The 18,909-nt window shown below is 47.5% G+C and overlaps 1 protein-coding gene across 1 annotated transcript in view; it reads right to left on the bottom strand.

The window, feature by feature from the left end:
- Positions 1 to 15,251, bottom strand: part of ARRB2 (arrestin beta 2) — a 58,307-nt gene extending 43,056 nt beyond the window's left edge. The window contains exon 1 of the mRNA XM_018561998.1: positions 15,086 to 15,251. Within this exon, the coding sequence (XP_018417500.1) occupies positions 15,086 to 15,108 (23 nt within the window). The 5' untranslated portion in view covers positions 15,109 to 15,251. The remainder of the gene's footprint in view (positions 1 to 15,085) is intronic.
- Positions 15,252 to 18,909: the final 3,658 nt, after the last annotated feature.

Raw genomic sequence — 18,909 nt, forward strand, 5'->3', positions numbered from 1 at the left:
CCCCTCTCCCCGCTCCTATTCTCCAGCGCTGACTGGCAGAACGGACGGGGGAGAGGCGGGTACAGCTGCCTCTAGATAGGCAGAGCCAGCTGTCAGTCACGCAGCTGGGCGGATCCCGGCATAATTGTCGCGATCCGCTTCAGCTGCGGCGTCTCAGTATACCGCAAGCTATAGCTCACGGTATACTGAGCCTAGGGTGACGGGAGGACGCTAGTTTGTGTCCTCCCGTTACCCTTTGGAGAACTATGGGGAAAAGCCCAAACCCCATAGTTCTCCTTTAAGTCCTCGTTTTGCCTAGGGAGCTAAAAAACAAAGTTGTGCTCACCCAATCCTCCAAGCCGGCTTGCTCTTAGATTGCTCCCTTGAAATCACTCCCCCTCCGCTCCAGCAGTCTGAGGTCCCAGAGTCATCATATTCTATAGACAGTGTATAGGGCGTGAGGACGCCGAGGGACATGCCATGGCTGCAGTGGAGGGAGCGGTGTAGGAGCCAGCCGAGATTGTGGTTCAGGCGAGTATAACTTTATTTTAGCTCCCTAGACAAAAATTAGCACTTAACCCTTACAGTACAGGGATAGCCCTGTTAAAAATTTTTAACATAAATTGTAAGGCTATAGTCCGGTCATGCTGAATTTTTTACTGACTGGTGAGACACCGTCAAATTTTTCAAGCCCTGTATATATACATACACACACATACTTTCATCCCTTGCAGGGGGACCCACGTCATGGTTTAATTTGTCCAACAGTTTGGAGTTCATCTTTGTAAGGTTTCCTCCCCAGTCCAGGTCTGCATTGGGTCAAAGTCTCTTCCTCTACACAACAATAAAACCTCCTCTATGGGGCTGTCAGTTTACAGGTAAGATAACACAGCAGCCTGTGCCAAGGATGGTTCCCTTCAGACTGCCAAGCCTGTACTTATCACAATGGGTTACAGTCAGGATGCACCGCGGGCCGGAAAGATCCGACACATTGACGTACATGGACACACTGCGCTATTCACAGCCACCTGTAATTACAGCCTAATATCGGAGTGTCACAAATAGACACACGATGAGCGTTTCCGGACTTGTGCAAGATGAGCAGCGCTTCCTTCCTGAAAAGATGAACACCCAGAGATAGTATGACGGGGAGGACCGAAGAGGAAAGGCACTGCTGCCACTGACCACAAATCCAAGGGCTTAAAGTGGAGCTCCGACTTTGTGACTTACAGCACACAGCAAGCAAAAGCAGGCTAGTGAGATACTATTCCCTCCATTTACAATCTTCAGAAGGATATTCACCAATTTGTTCTGGAAAAAAAAGAAGCCAGTTGCTACAAACAAGGAAGACAGGGCAGCTTTAAAGAGGACCTGTACTGTGGAAGCTGTGCCCAAAAAAAGGCAAAGAGGCTTCCTGCAGCTGATGCATGCTGTGTTCTGCACGGTGATGAGGTCCACATCTTGGTAGAGGCAGGGCTTTGCTTCCACAGGTCATAGCTACTCCCTATATTACAGGTGGGGGAATAATCAAGAAGCAGCAGGGATCAATATAAATAAATGCAGAAGCAGGGAGATCCTTGCACTTACAATGGGTCAAGCTGAACCACTGTTAGTATACATCAACTATTATAGCTGGAGTAAAACTTTAACTGTAGTAGGGAAAAAAGATAAATCAGGTCTTCTGCCCTGATAAGACAAGGCTGTGCAAGTCTCAGGACTGGATGGACAGAAATACAATGGACAGTTTGCCTGAAGTTCAGCTTTAAAGGACAATTAACCTCTCTATACATTGCCTATAAGATAGAAAATTTCACTTTAAGGACCGAAGTCAAGACAAATGGTGAAGGTCTGTCGCAACCCTTCTCCCACCCCCCAATCAAAAACCAGTACACCAGTATCAACCAGTACCAGCGCTTTGAGAAGAGAATGGAGAATGGCAGCGCAGTTATTTCAATAGTGACAGATGACCTTTATAAGTTCTCTCCACAGCTGTGGCCTCCACCCATTCTTTCTAGAGCTAGATCTGAAAAAGCAAACGCTTCGTAATTCCTGATCAACCACTTGAAAAACTTCCTCGAGTCGGTGATATCACAGGAAACCCTGTTTGACTTTATTCGCTCAGAGCACATCGCATAGCGAACATCAGAGGAGCTGCTTACACTCTTCAGGGCCGTGTGTATGGCTCGGACATTTTCATGCGCTTGCACACACCCAGCACAGCAGACTTCCAGATAAAAACATAAATCGCTGAATGCCAGCTGACTATACAAGCTCCACAACCTGAAAAGGTACCGAGGACACTGATAGCAGTACCCAGGATCTCTTATTCTGTTCCAAGGGCTGTTTTAAAATAGTCCTGGGACCAAAATAACAGTTCCCGGGTATGATTACTGTACATGAACGTTTGAGGTCAACTCCAGATCACAAGCCAACCTTATAGTACTGCTAATGCTATCCAGGCGCAGGTATACCCTACTCTAAAGACGTAGAAGATGAAGCTCACCAGCACTCAAGTAGTAGCATTTAATCCTTGAGCTCATTTATTGGAGTGACGTCACATAAACAGGATATAGCCAATGGTTCAGGGCCACGCAGGGTCCCTTCACCAGGGCAACATAGTGGACCTACTCTACGCTAAAACCCAACTTCGTGCCCTGCTTCCCCGACACACACCAACGGTTCCCCTGCCAGAGTGCTTTTTTATTTTCTTACTTACCCTTAAAGAGGTCTTCTGACCAGCCATGCGACACGCTGGGTCCTCTCTGGCCTTCTGACCAGCCATGCGACGCGCTGGGTCCTCTCTGGCCTTCTGACCAGCCATTCGTCGCGCTGGGTCCTCTCTGGCCTTCTGATCAGCCATGCGATGCGCTGGGTCCTCTCTGGCCTTCTGATCAGCCATGCGACGCTCAGGGTACTCTTTGGCTTTTTCCTGACAGTGGGTGGCTGCGTGATGCGAAGAGTCAATAAGCAACCAGGATGACTGAGGAAATCATGCAGTAAAGGGGTACAGCAATGGCGAGATCCCATTTGAAGACTGCAGTCAGAGCTTCTTGGACATCCCCCCTTCAGTGGGAAATTAAAAAAAAATAAAATAAAAAATAAAAATAAAAAAAAGGAGAAAAGAGGCCTAAACTCGGCTTTAAAGAACACAAGAAAAATCAAAAACTACCCCCTCACTGCAAGGGCTTAGTACTTGTTTTGTCTAGAGGGCTCAAATAAAGCTGTATTACGCGCCTCATCTTTGGTCCCGCTGGTTGCCTTTGGGCTGCAAGACAGTCCCCCGCAGCCTCTTCTCCCCTGGTCTACGGCAATCTAAGGGCTGCTGACGTCATCCTGTCTTATGCAGGTCTATTGATCTGCATTAGACGTGAGGACACCTGGGGTGCAAATTCCTTAGCCAGAGCGGAAGGGGCCAGAAAGGAGAACTCTGAACGCTGCAAGACTGAGCATCAGGCGAGTAATGCAGCTTCATTTGAGCCCCCTAGACAAAAAGGAGCACCCAACCCTTGCAGTGCGGGAGTAGATTTGTGATTTTTCCAGAGTTCTTCTTTTAAGCCGGACCCTGGACAAGCCCCAGTAAATCTTTTTTTTTTTTTTAAATACATTAAAGTCCCAAATACTTACCTGAACCGGAGTGATGTGGCGGTTCCAATGTCGTCTTCTTAACTGCAGAGTAGGAAGGTCCATCTTTGGTTGACCACACTGCTGTCTGATGATGTATTGGCTAGGCTTCATTGAATCGGGGACATCTTTGGCCTTGAGGACGACAGCTCAGGGTTAGGGACCCATTCACCCCATAAGCATTAGGCAATCTTGTCCAAAGCTCTCCCAACGCACAGACAAGGCAAAATTGCCTTATGTCCTACTGTTTCGTTGGTCCAGTATAGCACAGGATTCCTTTATTTGCAGCACAGCGTGATGCAATGCACTACAACAAAGACATCTAGCAAGAGTATGGAGGAAGACGACACCGAAATATGGTCCCAGTCATTGCATATAGGTGGGCTGCATTGGTCAAACTTACGCAGCACAGCCAGTTGAGATGCACTACACCTCATTGCAACACAAAGAGAATGTGCTTTCGCGAGGCAAAACTTCCCAATGGGGTGTAGACAGGTAGAACAACCCAGCGGAGGCTCTAACCCTTCCCTCGTGTCAAAAGCTACACTCGGGTTCATGAACATGAAGTGGGCATTGACCATTTAGCAAGTAGATACTCAGCAAGAGAGTTATGGCGGCACCAAATCTATTGACTTAGGCAAAACAATCACAATAAGTTTTTAGACAAACAAAAAAACAAACATTTAAAACACTCGGATTCTCCTATGCATAGATTGGGCCAAATATGTACACATGCAAAAGGCTATTAGGAGCGTGTCAACATCGTCGCCCACTAAACAAAACTCATTTCCCTTCCAAATACAGAAGCAAAAACACAAGCTCAGCGTATCTCTGCTCTGACCACAAGCAACGGCAATGTACTCAGGTGAACGACCTTCACACATACAGGCCCCCCGACACATCCTGAAAAGTTAAGTAAACATGCTTTGGATGAAGGCCGGTACAAAGATTTGCACATTATACAGAGCAAGAGATGACCTGACGTTAGCTTGGTCCATCACAGAAAACCAAATGCAACGCCAATGCTTAATTGTCCCCGCCCCATCTGGAGGACCTTAGTAAAAAGCAGACAGGTCTTTTTTGGTAGAAGAGAATTTACAAGTCTCTTCTACCAAAAATACGGACTTACCAGCTAGAAAGTTGCAGTACAGGCCAGGGATAGAGCCGGGTTCCAGGACAATACAACTCCAACATGCATTTGAGGAAGTCACATCATCAGTGCCTGCTCAATGGGGAAGGGGGGAGCAAGAAAATGGCGGATTCGAAAAGGAAAAAAAAAAAAAAAGAAGGACATGGAAGCGGGGTGGTAAGGAGTTGGATGGACGACACAGTAGAGAAGATGCAGGGAGCTCAGATCTCACATCGCTGGAGGAAAGTACACACAGACCGCATACTTATACAATACAACGAAGGCCGATTGCCTTCATCATGCTTTACTTTCCCTTGCAGGTGGACCAGTAACAATGAAGGTTCATTTAATAATGTGAGCCCTCTCCCCCGATCCTTAACAAAAGAACCCCATAGGGGGGAAAAAAAACAATTAAATATACTTACGCCTATGGAGCTTAGACAAAAGGTGAGGTCATCACCCTTACAGAAATCCCAAAGGAAAGCTCAGTACCCGAAACCTCTCAAGAAGACCCTCATGTACTGTGTTAGAGCCCCGTGATATTTCGGCAATTTGGCATTCCATGGGAAGAAGTGTGATATCACCCCCTGCAGTATGGAAGCTGGGGGAAAGGTAAGCATAGGTATACACACATTAACTTTTTACCTTACAGTAGGGATGCACCAATACCGGTTTTTCGGTATCAAGTACCGATATTATATTTTCCGTACTAGCAGATATCGGATACCGATACTCGCCGTCACCAAAAGTCCCATTATGGAAGCCAGGCGGCGTGTAATGACGCGGCGCCCAGCTGCCGGATTATCAGGGAAGCCGTCTCCATACTGCCTCTTCACCAGGTGACGAGAGAGCATGGAGCCAGTTTCCCGGCCAATCAGGAAGCCAGACAGCGTGTAATGACTCGCTGATGGGCTTCCTTATACCGGAAGCTCAGGTATCGGGCTAGGCATCGGAGCATTTGGGAGTACGAGTACTGGGCCAAATACTCGGTATTGGTACCGATACTAGTATCGGTGCATCCCTACCTTACAGTGTATATTTATTAAAACTAAGCAGCCGATGTTGATGAGGAGGCTCTTATAAGTGGAAGTTGAAGTGGAGGTCAAGGGATTTTCATCCAGCATAATTATTGCACCTTACATTTTACAATATTGCTCTGCAGATGCATTCTTGATCTATCAGACATCCGGCTCGGAGTGTGCACTGAAAGTAGGACCCACCAGTGACATCATCATCTCTCACCACCAACAGAAGGTTGACTTGATAGCATGGCATTGTCCTCCATCTTGCCTACTGGAGTGTTTTGTTGGGAAAATTTCCACCCACTGCAGCTTGAACCTCTGTAGCAATCCTCCAGCCTGGGCTGTATCTTTTGAAACAGGAAGCAGGATGGCACGAGCTGACTTTAGAAGACGCGATGGAAGTTTCACAATTTGTTTTGAGAGAATTGAAGTCTTGTATTGCACGTACCCGGAGTTTCTCAACTGAACTGTCTTTATTTCGGTGCCTTGGCTTCCACTAACACGTCTTTTATCATTTGGGTGTGACGGATTACAGTGTGCACAACCTAACAAGCTCAGGGAAAGACAAACAATCAACACCGCAGTCATTTATGATGGGACGCTCACATGGCTGATGCCACATTTCCACAGGAGAGTCATTTAATTAGAGAGTTGCAGGTGGCAAATGTACACAAAATAATTTACAGTATACAAGGGAGAATCAAAAAGTAAAAGGCAATATATCAGTGAAGGTTCTCATCCATCCAGGTCACGGTATATCTGTAAAATAATAAGTCAAGGCAACTGGACTTGCTGTATTTTTCTTGAAGACGTTTCACTGGACATCCAACTGGCTCTCTCAAATTCAGCTTTCGGAATTGAGAAAGCTGGTTGGATGTCCAGTGAAGCGGCTTCAAGAAAAATACAGCAAGTCCAGTTGCCTTGACTTTTTTTTTTTTTTTTTAAAAATAAAGGCAAAATACATTTAATGGCTTTTAGAAGTAACTGAACACATCAATTTTCTACATAGTCCCCACACAAGAAGATGCACATGTATTCAAATAACTTCTGTAGTCCTGTAGAGAAGAAGCTTTTCGGCTGCTGATGGTACCAGGTGTGTTCCGCTTCCTTTACTTCATCATCTGAGGTGAACCTACAACCTGGGAGGCACCTCCTTCAGCAGACCATACATGTGATAATTGCTCAGCGCCAGATCCGGGCAGTCATTGTGGTCTGGTGTACGCGATGTTGATGGGCGACCAGAACGAGCATCATTAACACCTTTTCTTCCCACTCATAAACCTGACCTTGATGCATGGTGTCATGACCATACGGAGCCAACATCAGATAGTGAATTTCCACTGGTTTCACTCTCTCTGCACACTATGTGAAACGCACCTGTAGTAGGCTGAAGTGGACCTAAGGCTGAGGATAAGGCGAAGATAGGGTCGGCAACAGTCTGGCAGCGAGGTACAAACTCAGGATCCAGGAGTGTAGTCCGTAGGCGGGCAGAGGTCTTGACACGAACAGGCAGCAAGGTACAAAATCAGCAGGCAGAAGAATAGTCAGGCAACAGGCAAGAGTCAAGGTGTAAATCCGCAATACGACACAGAGGTAGCTCACACAGGAAACTAACCCAAATCAACGGGCTCAGTGCACAGGAAGTGTCCGGTATTTAAAACCCGAGTTAATTGCAGATCTTCTACAGCTGGTTGACAGGTGGAGCCAAAGTGTCCATAAGGAGAGTTGCGAGTACAAAAAACCTGCAGCAGAAGCCAAGTCCTTCCAGCGGCTGAATGGCTAGGTCTGTGCACTACTGAGCCAGAGACCCAGGTTCAAACCCCGAACAGGGGCTCATCAGACAGGTACGCGACACTATGACCATTGTTCTTCCATGGTGCAATCTTGCAATGGAGCGTCCATGTGTCTGTCCACGTCACTACCACTCGACTAAAATCTGAGTGCTGTACATTCATCATGGAACTATCCAACAGGCTATGTAAATATGATGCATTGTGGTTACTGGATCATTTATAAATTGCCTTACTTTTTCATTTTTTCCCCATACAGTGCCACAGTAACATCAATCTTCAGTCCATTTTCTTCTCCTTTTTACTTTCAGCGGGATACTCCTTCAGGAATCCACATCACTGCCTACTTGACGCAGGAAACTTCCTACTGGCTGTCCAGTGGCAGTGTTCTCTCAGGAACTAGAAGCGACGTGACACCATCACAGGGGGACCGTCTCAGACCAGCCGGGAAGGGACCATCTGCAATGCTGGGTTAGAACCAGCACCAGGAAAAGACCCAGGCGGGAACTTGGGTGTGTACCTTGCAGGGAGGGTTAGAGGATGCTCAAATTTTGCCATGAACTGGGCTTTAAAGGACATGGCAGCGTGCACATGTGGTACGAGGTAGCATACATGCACATTATGGCAGACTTATCTCTCCGTTTGCCCTCATGAAAGATGCATGATCTCCTACAATGCCTCTCCTATCCCTCTCTGCAGCTTCATCCACTTATATGGCCATTGGGCGGCCAGTGATTATGTCAACCAAGCATGCGCACTGGAGTTACATTATCGCAGCACTTGGCTCCTACTCTTAGTACCTTACATATGCTGCGAGTGAACACTGTAGTAGTAAAGATAAAAGTTTTTTTGGCAACAGTCATGCAAAGTTTTTAACATTGGTTCTGCTTTAAAGCAAACCTGTTTTGCTTTAAACTGACCCCGTCAGCACTATACCTGAAACGCTGGTATGAGCGGCAGTTCCCATGGGGCTGTAGTGGAGGCACCACAAAAGTGGATGTGATTCTGCACGGTTTAGAGTTTGCACTGGAAGTGGAACCCACCAGTTCCATTATCTCTCCCCACCCACAGAAGTTTGCATGGTATTGTCCTCTGTCTTGCCTACCGAGTGGTTTTCTGGGAAAATTTCCTCCAACTTGCAGCTTGAACCTCTGCAGCAATCCTTCATCCTTGGCTCCACTATGCAGCTTGAACCTCTGCAGCAATCCTTCATCCTTGGCCCCACTATGCAGCTAGAACCTCTGCAGCAATTCTTCTACCTAGGCCCCGCTATGCAGGTTGAACCTCTGCAGAAATCCTCCATCCTAGGTTGTATCTTTTGAAATAGGAAGCACTATACCTGCAAAAAGTGGATTAATACACTTACCATTATAACAACCCGTGTGTTGAAATGACGCCACTTTGCTGCTCTCGGGTTACTCTGGGTATTCTATGCGTCTAGGTGTGTGGAACACTGACTTCTCCTCCCCACGCTTTGGTTTCTCCCATTGGCTTGTACATCACTTGCATGAGGCGGTGGGAACAACCACAGCATGCGGTAGGAGAAAGTTATACCACCCGCTTGAAGGGCCGAACACTAGTGGCGGTGTTTCAGCACCTGAACTGTGAATATATTCACTCTTCTTTGACAGGTATGGCTTTGTATACAAGTACCGCTGTGCTGACAGGGCCACTTGAAAAGAAAGAAAGATTTGGACAATTGTGTAGCATTGAGGAATGCTTGGTTGGATTAAAGGACTTACTGGATGTCATTAACGAAAAAAAACAAATGTAGGAATCTGGAGCTAAGAACAAACCTAAAACCCCAAATCAGTCCCATGATCATTGTCGCTTGTGTGAACGCTGCCAGTATGCTCCGGCCTCCATTTCTGATCACACCATCTGTATCTGCTGTAATACATTCAATGTCCAGACTCAAGGCCGAAGTGAGTCAATTTCATAGTTCAAATGTCACAGAACCCAAACCATGCATTCCTTGTGGGAGCGGACACGGCAGATCACATGACCGTGCAGGGGAGTAAATGAGGAACAAATCAATTCACAGCTCAGGCCAATATACGAACATTTTTATCAACAGACTAAAACCCTTTAATGACGCCATTGTGGAATATTTCGGAGCTGTGCAGGACGCCACCATCAACCCCTTAATTCCTCATCATGCATCTTAGATGAATGGCTCCGGAGCGGCTGTAATACTTTATACCATAGTGTGAGTGTTCATACAAAGATCTTGGCGTGCTGATGACTTCTATTGACATTTCATAGAACACTACTCATTCCGGCTACCGAACTATGGACCGATTCCAGTAGCATGATACATAAGATGCAGAAGGAGCAGTGCTGGTGCAACGCATATCCTGCACATAAGTGCAGGTAAACCCCACACTATTTAAACATGTTATTGCTGGAGAAACACAGCCCAAAGAACGGTGACATAACACTGAAGAGGCAGCACTGGGGCCCCAAATTATTCAGTATGGCACCCCAACACACCTCTTCTGTACGTTGCAGCAAGATCAAGGCATTCAAATACACTGTGGTGTGATGCCAAAAATGCTGCACACATTTTTTAATCTACTGTAGTGAATTGGGGGCTGCCCCAAAGCAACGCATCTTACCACTTGTGCACTTAATACACCGCAGTGGATCAGTCTGGTGTGAACAGGTACCAGAGACACAATGGGATTTGTAGCTAAAGTATAGCTGGAGGGTTGGAGTTGCCCACCATGAAATTCAAGTGACCGATTCACCCGCAACAGTGTGAATAGGGGAATCTCCCCTGAGGGGTGAATGTATGCGTCAGAACACTTGAACAGTTGCTGTGGCAGTTTTCAGCCCTTATCCTTTGACAAAAGCTGATTGACAATTTGTCAGAATGGTGCAGACGAGACCACCCACAGCTTACATGTCTGCCGAGTCAGCAGGACTCTGGCAGCAGAGCTCGAGCAGTGTATGGCCAACTAAAAGAAGAACTCCAGGCAGAAGTAATCTTAACCCTTGCAGTGCAGGGGGGTGGGGTAGCTCCACTGAAAGCGTTAACGGCTTGTTTTCCTCTAGGGACGAAAATAAAGTTATACTCACCTGAAGCTTGGGGCCGGATGGCTGCTACACCGGTCCTTGCAGCCTCTCTCTCCCCCTCTGCGCCAGTGGTCTAAGGTCCTGCGAGCCATTACGTCCTATACAGCGTAGTTATAGGCGAGCATAACTTTGTTTTTATCCGTAGACCAAAATGAGCCCTTAACGCAGCCTTCCTCAATACGGGTGCCCTGGTGCATCTTCTGGCTTCCTCAGGCGTGACTCAAAATGTTGTGGTAGCCAGACTGTGATATGGAGGGGAAAGACTGAGATGAAAGGGGCTCCTGATGCAAAAAAAATAGGGGGGGGGGGCCCTGATGTGAAGGGGGTACTTCAATATGAGAAGGGGAAACCCACTTTTGTCTTTTTGCCTAGGGTCCCCCTTAAAAATCAACAACATTTTAGACTGGGGTGTCTTGAGATTTTGATACTGTTAAAGGGTGCTGTGACAAGTTGAGAAATGCCGACTTGCAGTGCAGAAGTAGCCCCACTGCAAAGGTTAAGATCATTTCGGCCCACAGTTCTTTAAGTAGCATTGTTATAACATATCAATGATACCTGCAAGCACTGTTTACAGAAATCATTAAACGCAAGAACCATTGCTACCACTTCTATGATACCGAGAGAGATCTGTCTGTCAGAATGAGGGCCGAGTCTCATGAAAGCAGAATGGCCATGGAGGTAGAGGAAGTTCACAGCTGTAGGGGGGTTTTTGGACGTTCACTAACACCCAAAACCCATTCATAGACACAGGCTTGCTGACAGACCAGCACATTGGCGTCAGTGTGTCTCTGTATCATTTAGTGGAAGTGGGGTTTGCAGAAAGATCTTTTTTTTAAGACTGGATTTTGTCATTTTTTGTGCAGTATTTCTCAATTTCTCCAACTTCTCTTTCTTCAGCTTATGTAACGCGGCACTTTGTCCTCGCAACTGGAAAAAGAGGCCAACAAAACAGAGGCCGACTGCGAGCAGAGGAAAAAGTAGCTTACTGACTAAAATATATATATCACTAAAGTGCAACTAAAGACAAAACTGTGTTAGTGTTGGAAGTGGAGGAGTGGAGCGCCCCCCCACCAGTCAGGTTTTTATTGCCGTGTCCCCATTAGGGAGAGTCACCCGCTCTATACTTGTCCTGGCGACCATTATCACTAAAAGAAAATCCAAAATTTTGGGTTGTCAGCAGAACAGGATGGAAAAATCCTCCAATGGGGACACTAGTTCTGGTGAACTCCAAGATTTCCCTCACTTTGGAGGAGTTTCCTTTTACTTCCTGTTGTGGCTATGAGACAGGAAGTGATGGGTAATCTCCCTTTACCTCATTCAAAATGTAAAAAAAAATAAATAAATAATAATAATAATGTCCTTAGTTCTACTTTAAATTGTATCTATGGTCAAAAACTAAAAATACCAGCATCTGTATTCCTATCCTGATCCTCCATAAGTTCTCTCCTAATAACCATATCCATCTAGAAGCTTGTAAACTTACTGACCTATGATGCCTCTACACCAGGGGTGGGCAACTCCAGCCCTCCAGCTGTGCTTTAACTACAAACCCCAACACGACGCTGGGAGTCATGCCTGTCACTGTCAGAGAGTGTTGCAATGCCTCATGGGACCTGTAGTTCCACAACAGCTAGAGGGCCGTACTTGCCCATCCCTGGCTTAGAGGCAACTACACCAAGTGTAAGACGACGCGACTCGGGCCCCGGTCACCAATTCTGTTTTTCAAGTTACTAACAATAGGAGAACGTCGCCAGAAAGACTGACAACATGCTGAGCTGCCACCGACTACAATGTGGCTGCAGCCGATTAAAGAGGACCTGTCGGGGCGGCTGTTATCTCTGTCACAGAGGAGGGTCCCGTCCAGAACTGGGAGAGCAACTCGGCATTCACAACACAGTATATTATATCAATGACGATGGGCACAAATATACAGAGTACAGGTCACAATGGTAATATTACTACTACTTTTAATAAATAATATTATTAAGTATTAGTAGCAATAAAAATAATAAATTATTATTATAATAGTAGCAGTCGTATAGTAATAGTAGCAGTAATAACAATAGTAGCAGCAATAAATAGTAGTAATATTATAATAATTATTACTACTGTTTTTCTTACTGCTGCTACTATTCAGAAATATATATATACACACACACACACACATATACACACTGTACATGGGAGTATACTGTGTTGTGAATGCCGAGTTGCTCTCGCAGTTCTGGACGGGCTCCTCCTCTGTGACAGATAACAGACACCCTGACCGGTCCTCTTATCGGCTGCAGCCACATTGCAGTCAGTCCGGGGTCTATGGTACTCTTGCAGCCATGTCTGTGAAGTCGGCTTCACTCCCACGTACCTTACACCAGAATGTCAAAAATAAAGCTACAAGACCATCTCCAAGCAGCTTCACGTTCCTGTGACTACAGTTTCAATTAAGAGGTTTAAAGTGACACTAATCTCAGGAGTTAATTCTTAAAAATACCATTCAAGTACCTTAACTAGTAACAACAATGTATCTTATTTGTGTATTACTCGGCTGTAGCTCCTCCAATCATCTCTGAATTGGTGCTGACACTGTCCTTCCTTCTGGAGGGTGGCTACTTTTGTTCCCCATGGTCCCCGTGTGTGTTGTAAAGTAGTCACCGGTCCAAGCTCGCTCCCATGATTGACTACAATCTTTACAAATGAGTAAACTAAAGGTGAGATTGTAGTCCATTAGGGGAGTGATCTTGGAGCAGTGACTACTTTACAACACACACGGGGACCATGGGGAACAAAAGTAGCCACCCTCCAGAAGGAAGGACAGTGTCAGCACCAATTCAGAGATGATTTGAGGCTCTACAGCCGAGTGATACACAAATAACATACATTGCTGTTTATATTTAAGATACCGGAATGTATTTTTAGGATTTACCGCCTGGGTTTAGGGTCAATGCAATATTTGTACCTGTAGTCACGGGAACACCAGGCTGCGAGGAGATGTTTTGTAGTCTTCATCCTTGACATTCTGGTCTAGAATGTTCTCTCTGGTCCATGGCTCAGTGAGGTCACACGATGACACCCAACAGCGGACTGACGACTCTTCTCCACTGAAACAAGCCGACCAACCGAGAGACTGAAGACCCGGAGATACGATTGACGGACACATCACCACCATCCAATCATTGATCATCTTTTCTGGGGGCGCCAACAATTCTGTCCAGGACATCCTTTGTACAATCAGCAACAATGTATCTCCTTTCACACTTTACTTCAGGATGAGAGGGAACCCCCGACACTCCCCGCGAGAGGGGGAACCCCCAACACTCCCCGCGAGAGGATAGCAATGCATTCTGGGATACGAGACGTCACATTGCTATGCCCCCCAATCATATAATGTGATCTCTACGACATCTGCGTCTACGTGCATGAAACGCGTCAGCGTCTCCAGGCATCTCTGTGGTATGCTTTTATCAAAACTTCAGACCTGGCTGTTGTGCGGTCTTCCAACTTAATGTGCAACCTCTGCACCGGGTCTAATTACGTATGCGGGGGGGCTGAAGAACCGGGAAGAGCAAGCCGGGTCCCCGTGACGTCAACAAGCAAGATGGTGGCGCAGGGACTTGTATGAAGACCGTGGGACCGGTCTTCGTTGGATCTGTTGGGCTTGGGTAAGTAGGGGGAGGGTGGAGTTCCTCTTTAATGTGATGGAGGAATTAAGTTTTGTTTGTAGGGGACCCAACAATCAGTCCCCGTCTGCACACACCTCCAATAACAGAGAGGACTGAGATGTAGAGTGTAGACTGATGACACTGCCCTAAAAAACAACGTCATATGTTACATTTGATCACATTACAGTGCAGAGTGATATACGAGGAGTGTCATCTGATGTACAATATATGCGCTGGATACAAACCTCACCGAGAGAGCGCCACAATCACATCCAGGTGACCGGTGGTCACATCGCACAGGGGTGCCCCTGCCCACATCGCGCAGGGGTGCCCCTGCCCACATCGCGCAGGGGTGCCCCTGCCCACATCGCGCAGGGGTGCCCCTGCCCACATCGCGCAGGGGTGCCCCTGCCCACATCGCGCAGGGGTGCCCCTGCCCACATCGCGCAGGGGTGCCCCTGGTCACATCGCGCAGGGGTGCCCCTGGTCACATCGCGCAGGGGGGCCCCTGGTCACATCGCGCAGGGGTGCCCCTGGTCACATCGCGCAGGGGTGCCCCTGGTCACATCGCGCAGGGGTGCCCCTGGTCACATCGCGCAGGGGTGCCCAGGTCTATTACATCACACAGGGGTGATCACAGTGCACATGTCTATGGTCATACCACACACAGGTGCCCATGTCTATGGGCACAGGGGTGGTCACACTGCCCATGTATAGTGACAACACACAGTACCAGGCACACAATATAGTGGTCACAGTGACAACACACACCCCACGCCCAGTTCCAACACACACGGTCCCCCTACTCACCGGGTTCCCGCTCTCTCCCCCATCTTCCCGTCCCCTCAGCTTCTCTCACACACAGTGAGGAGCGCGCTCCGTGTTCTATTTCCCCCCCTTGGGGTGCGCGCACGGTATCACGCACGGAAGGGAAAAGTAGGAGTGCCGCCAGGCGAGATCACGCCTCCTAATTGGCCGAAGGCGTCTCCACCCCTCTCCTCCTCACCACCGGGGCTTCGGCCCGCGCCCTTTCCCCAATCCTGTAGGAGGTGTGTACGGTGACGTCATCGCGCGTCCGTGAAAGGGGAAAGCGAGCGCGCCGCTATTGGCCGTGTGGTCGCCCGTATGTAAATGAGGTGGGGGGTGTGTGGTTGTGATTGAAAGAGCGGAACTGAGGCGCTGATTGGCTGCGCGAGGTGTCAGCAACGTACACCTGTAGCAGGCAGGCACGCCTAAGGCTGGCCGCCATTTTGTGGGCTGAACCATTGTTAAGGTTGGAGAAGTGACAGGTTCCCTAGTTATACTATCAACATGACAGGGCGATGGCGGGCAGCTTAGGTGTCAGAATAATGTGTCCATCTCATATCTTATGGTTTCAGTGTAAACCAAGACAGCTTACAATATGTAAATACTGACTTTATGACAAGTCAAACAACGCCCACACGTCTTCCCAACCCACCCGACAAAACCGCCCATTTATCTATTTTATCGCCTAGCCAGTTTAGATTGTTTTTTATCATATCAACATTTGTTTCAAATTGTCTGCCTCCGTTATTTTTCAGCCTTTTTTTTTACAGGGGTGGGCTTACACTGGCCTTCCTATTGTGGTGAAACTACAAATCCCGTGATGCATCTCTCACTGGGGTGTGGCTGAGAATCTTGCAATGCCTCATGGGACTTGTAGTTCTACAACAGCTGGAAGCCAAGGATGACTACCCCGGTCCTGTTGTCTCAGTTAACACCAAAAAACCGCAGGACAGGTTGTGTTTTTACAGTTCTACAACACACTGCAGCACCTAGGGGTAAATGAAATGTAATTTTGTTGCATTTCAATAAACTAAAAAAAAAAAGCAAACAGTGCGATGCATCACCACACCACCCCTATACCAACGTTATACTGAACATAACATGTGCTTACCGGTGTGAAGGGGCCCTGAAGCAAGTCACATGTGCGAGATCAGATCAGGGGCGTCCCGAGGCCGGGTGTCACCCCGCTGTGTCGTCATCGCGCCAGCGGCCATCTTAGTGATGAACGCCGGCAGAAAGAGGAGGGGACGTTCACCGGGCGGGATGAGGTATGCTGCTGGGTCACCTCCTCTCTCCTGACACTGTCTGACTGACTTTTTAGAGGGGGTGACACTTTGGTGTCAGTCATTTTGGTGTCACCCCTGCAATGGTGACACCTGGGTGCGTGCCGCACCCCCCTTTGTGATGCCACTGCCTTAGATCACCTAAGACCCCAAACCAGGAGCAGGCAAACTCTGTCCCTCCAGCTGTTGGAGAACTACAAGTCCCATGAGCCATTGCAAGATTCTCACAGCCACTGGCATGACTCCCAGAGACAGATGCATCATGGGATTTGCAGTTTCAACCCAACTGGAGGGCCTTGGGTTCCCCACCACTGCCCCAAACTGTACTGAGTTCACTCCAAAGGGGAAAATACCAAAATTGGAGCAGACAGAATACGGATCACAGACATTCCAACCTGCAAAACCTTATTTCAGGGAGGTGCCCTTTCTGTTTTTTGGTTTGTTTTTTTACAGCGGCCGTTGTCAGAATATAAAAGAAATAATAATGGTAATATATATATATACATACATACACACACACACACACACACACACACACACAGGAGGCAAGCCTCGTTCTGAGGCTACTCTAGAGATCACATGACCTTCCTCCAGGAGGCAAGCCTCACTCTGAAACTTTACCCACTGATATCTTACCGGAAAAGTTTACTCAGAGTAAACCTTTCAGGGAGAAAATGCCTCTCTCGCAGACATCAGGGAGCTGCTGTCCAAAAGAGGGAGACTCCCTGAACATCAGGGAGACTTGAGATCCCTGGGATCAGCTACCCATAGCAACCAATCAGCTTTTCTCTTTCATTTTCAAAGATTATATGAACAAACTGAAGAGAGAAGCTGATGAGAGAGACTGAAGAGAGAAGCACGAATATGTGTATTATCACTTTGCAGTCCGTTCAGTGAAGCTGAGCTCTTAGTCTTCTCACATGCTGTCAGATGACATGATCGCGGTGACCAGAACGCACAAACATCCGCAGCCACGGGGGAAGTGCTGATGGCGGTGAGGAAAACACGTGTGGGCGTTTCGTTTCCTTTGCGCGAGGCGTGCTGAACTTGATTGCGTGACAGGTATGCGTGTGCAACCACCAACGTGTCATAAGAATCAGTCACCCATCACCAGACCGCGCACCATGTACCAGCTTTGTGATCACTAGAACAGGGGTGGGCTACCTCGGCCCTCCAGATGTCTCTGGGAGTCATGCCTGTTGCTGCCGGAGTCTTGCAATGCCTCATAGGACTTGTAGTTCTACAACACTTAGAGATTGCCCACCTCTGTTCTAAATGAATGACGTCCTGCTTGCCCACAGCACCGCGCATCACGAGCAATGGCGGTTTTGTCATTTTCTTTTCCTCTCAGAGCTGCTGATCTCCAGCAGCCTCTGTGCGGCTCCTTCCTGCCTTCAGCAATGGCTGCATGGCCTATCACAGGCAGCCTTTCCTGATGGTGACAACAGTGGACCATGTCTGTGTCATGTGTGTTGAAGTGGGTTGTCACCCTCGTTTCCATTTAGGACAGCAATCAGGTGACGGGGACCCCATAACAGGAAGCATCTGAACAAAGACCTTCCATGGCGAGATCGCCGGGGATTGTTGATTTAATACATTGCTGCAGATTAAAAAATATTGACAGTGACGTAAACAAAAATGGCAAAGGATTTCCAGCGCACTCCCCTGGGTCATCTAAGGGAACAGCATGGCTTTAGTATTCTTTTTTCAGAATTTATCAAAACTGGAGCAGACAGTATCTGGAGCGCGGCCGTACATGGCAACCAATCAGCTTCTGTCCTCCATTTTTAAAGCTTTAGGGTTAGTTCACACCATATGCAGTTGTGATGCATTCCGTTCAGTTTGTCTGCTGCAGCCAAAATACATCACAATGCTTTCCTATGGGCTTCCTCGTGCTGTGTTCACACCATGGCAGTCCGTTCAGTTGCAGCCAGAAAAAGTACTGCTCGTCCTATTTTAGCTGCATCTAACTGCACCGGAACGAATCCAAACGCATGCAAATGCAACGGAACGCATAAAAAAACAACAACAACTGATTGTGGCATCATCCAGGGGGAAAAAACGCATCTGAACGCATCACAAACACATCAAAACGGATCGCAATGCAACTGCGCAGACGCACGCAGTTTCTGGTGCGAACTAACCCTAACTGAACAAACTGAAGAGAGAAGCTGATTGGTTACTATGGGCAACTAGTATACAATGGGGGAATTTATGAAAACTGGAGCAGATGAGAATTCTGGAGCAGCTGTGCGTGGCAACCAATCAGCTTCTCTCTTTCATTTTCAAATCTTAACTGAACAAACTGAAGAGAGAAGCTGATTGGTTGTCATGCACAGCTGCTCCAGATTCTGACTGCTCCAATTTTCATAAATTCCCTTCGATGTCTCTCATTGAAACCTCCGGCAGAGCCATGTAGAGAAAGGAGGAGTTGTCTCTGGCCGGTGTGTAATTTTCACCTTGACCTACTGAGCTCTGTAAACAGCAGTTTTTTGGGGGGAGGTTCTTGTAAAACCTGGGAGGGGTTCCAAGAACCCCCCCCCC

This window comes from Nanorana parkeri, unplaced genomic scaffold (genome assembly GCF_000935625.1).
Source record: "Nanorana parkeri isolate BGI_ZX_2015 unplaced genomic scaffold, ASM93562v1 scaffold554, whole genome shotgun sequence".
Classification (NCBI taxonomy): domain Eukaryota; kingdom Metazoa; phylum Chordata; class Amphibia; order Anura; family Dicroglossidae; genus Nanorana; species Nanorana parkeri.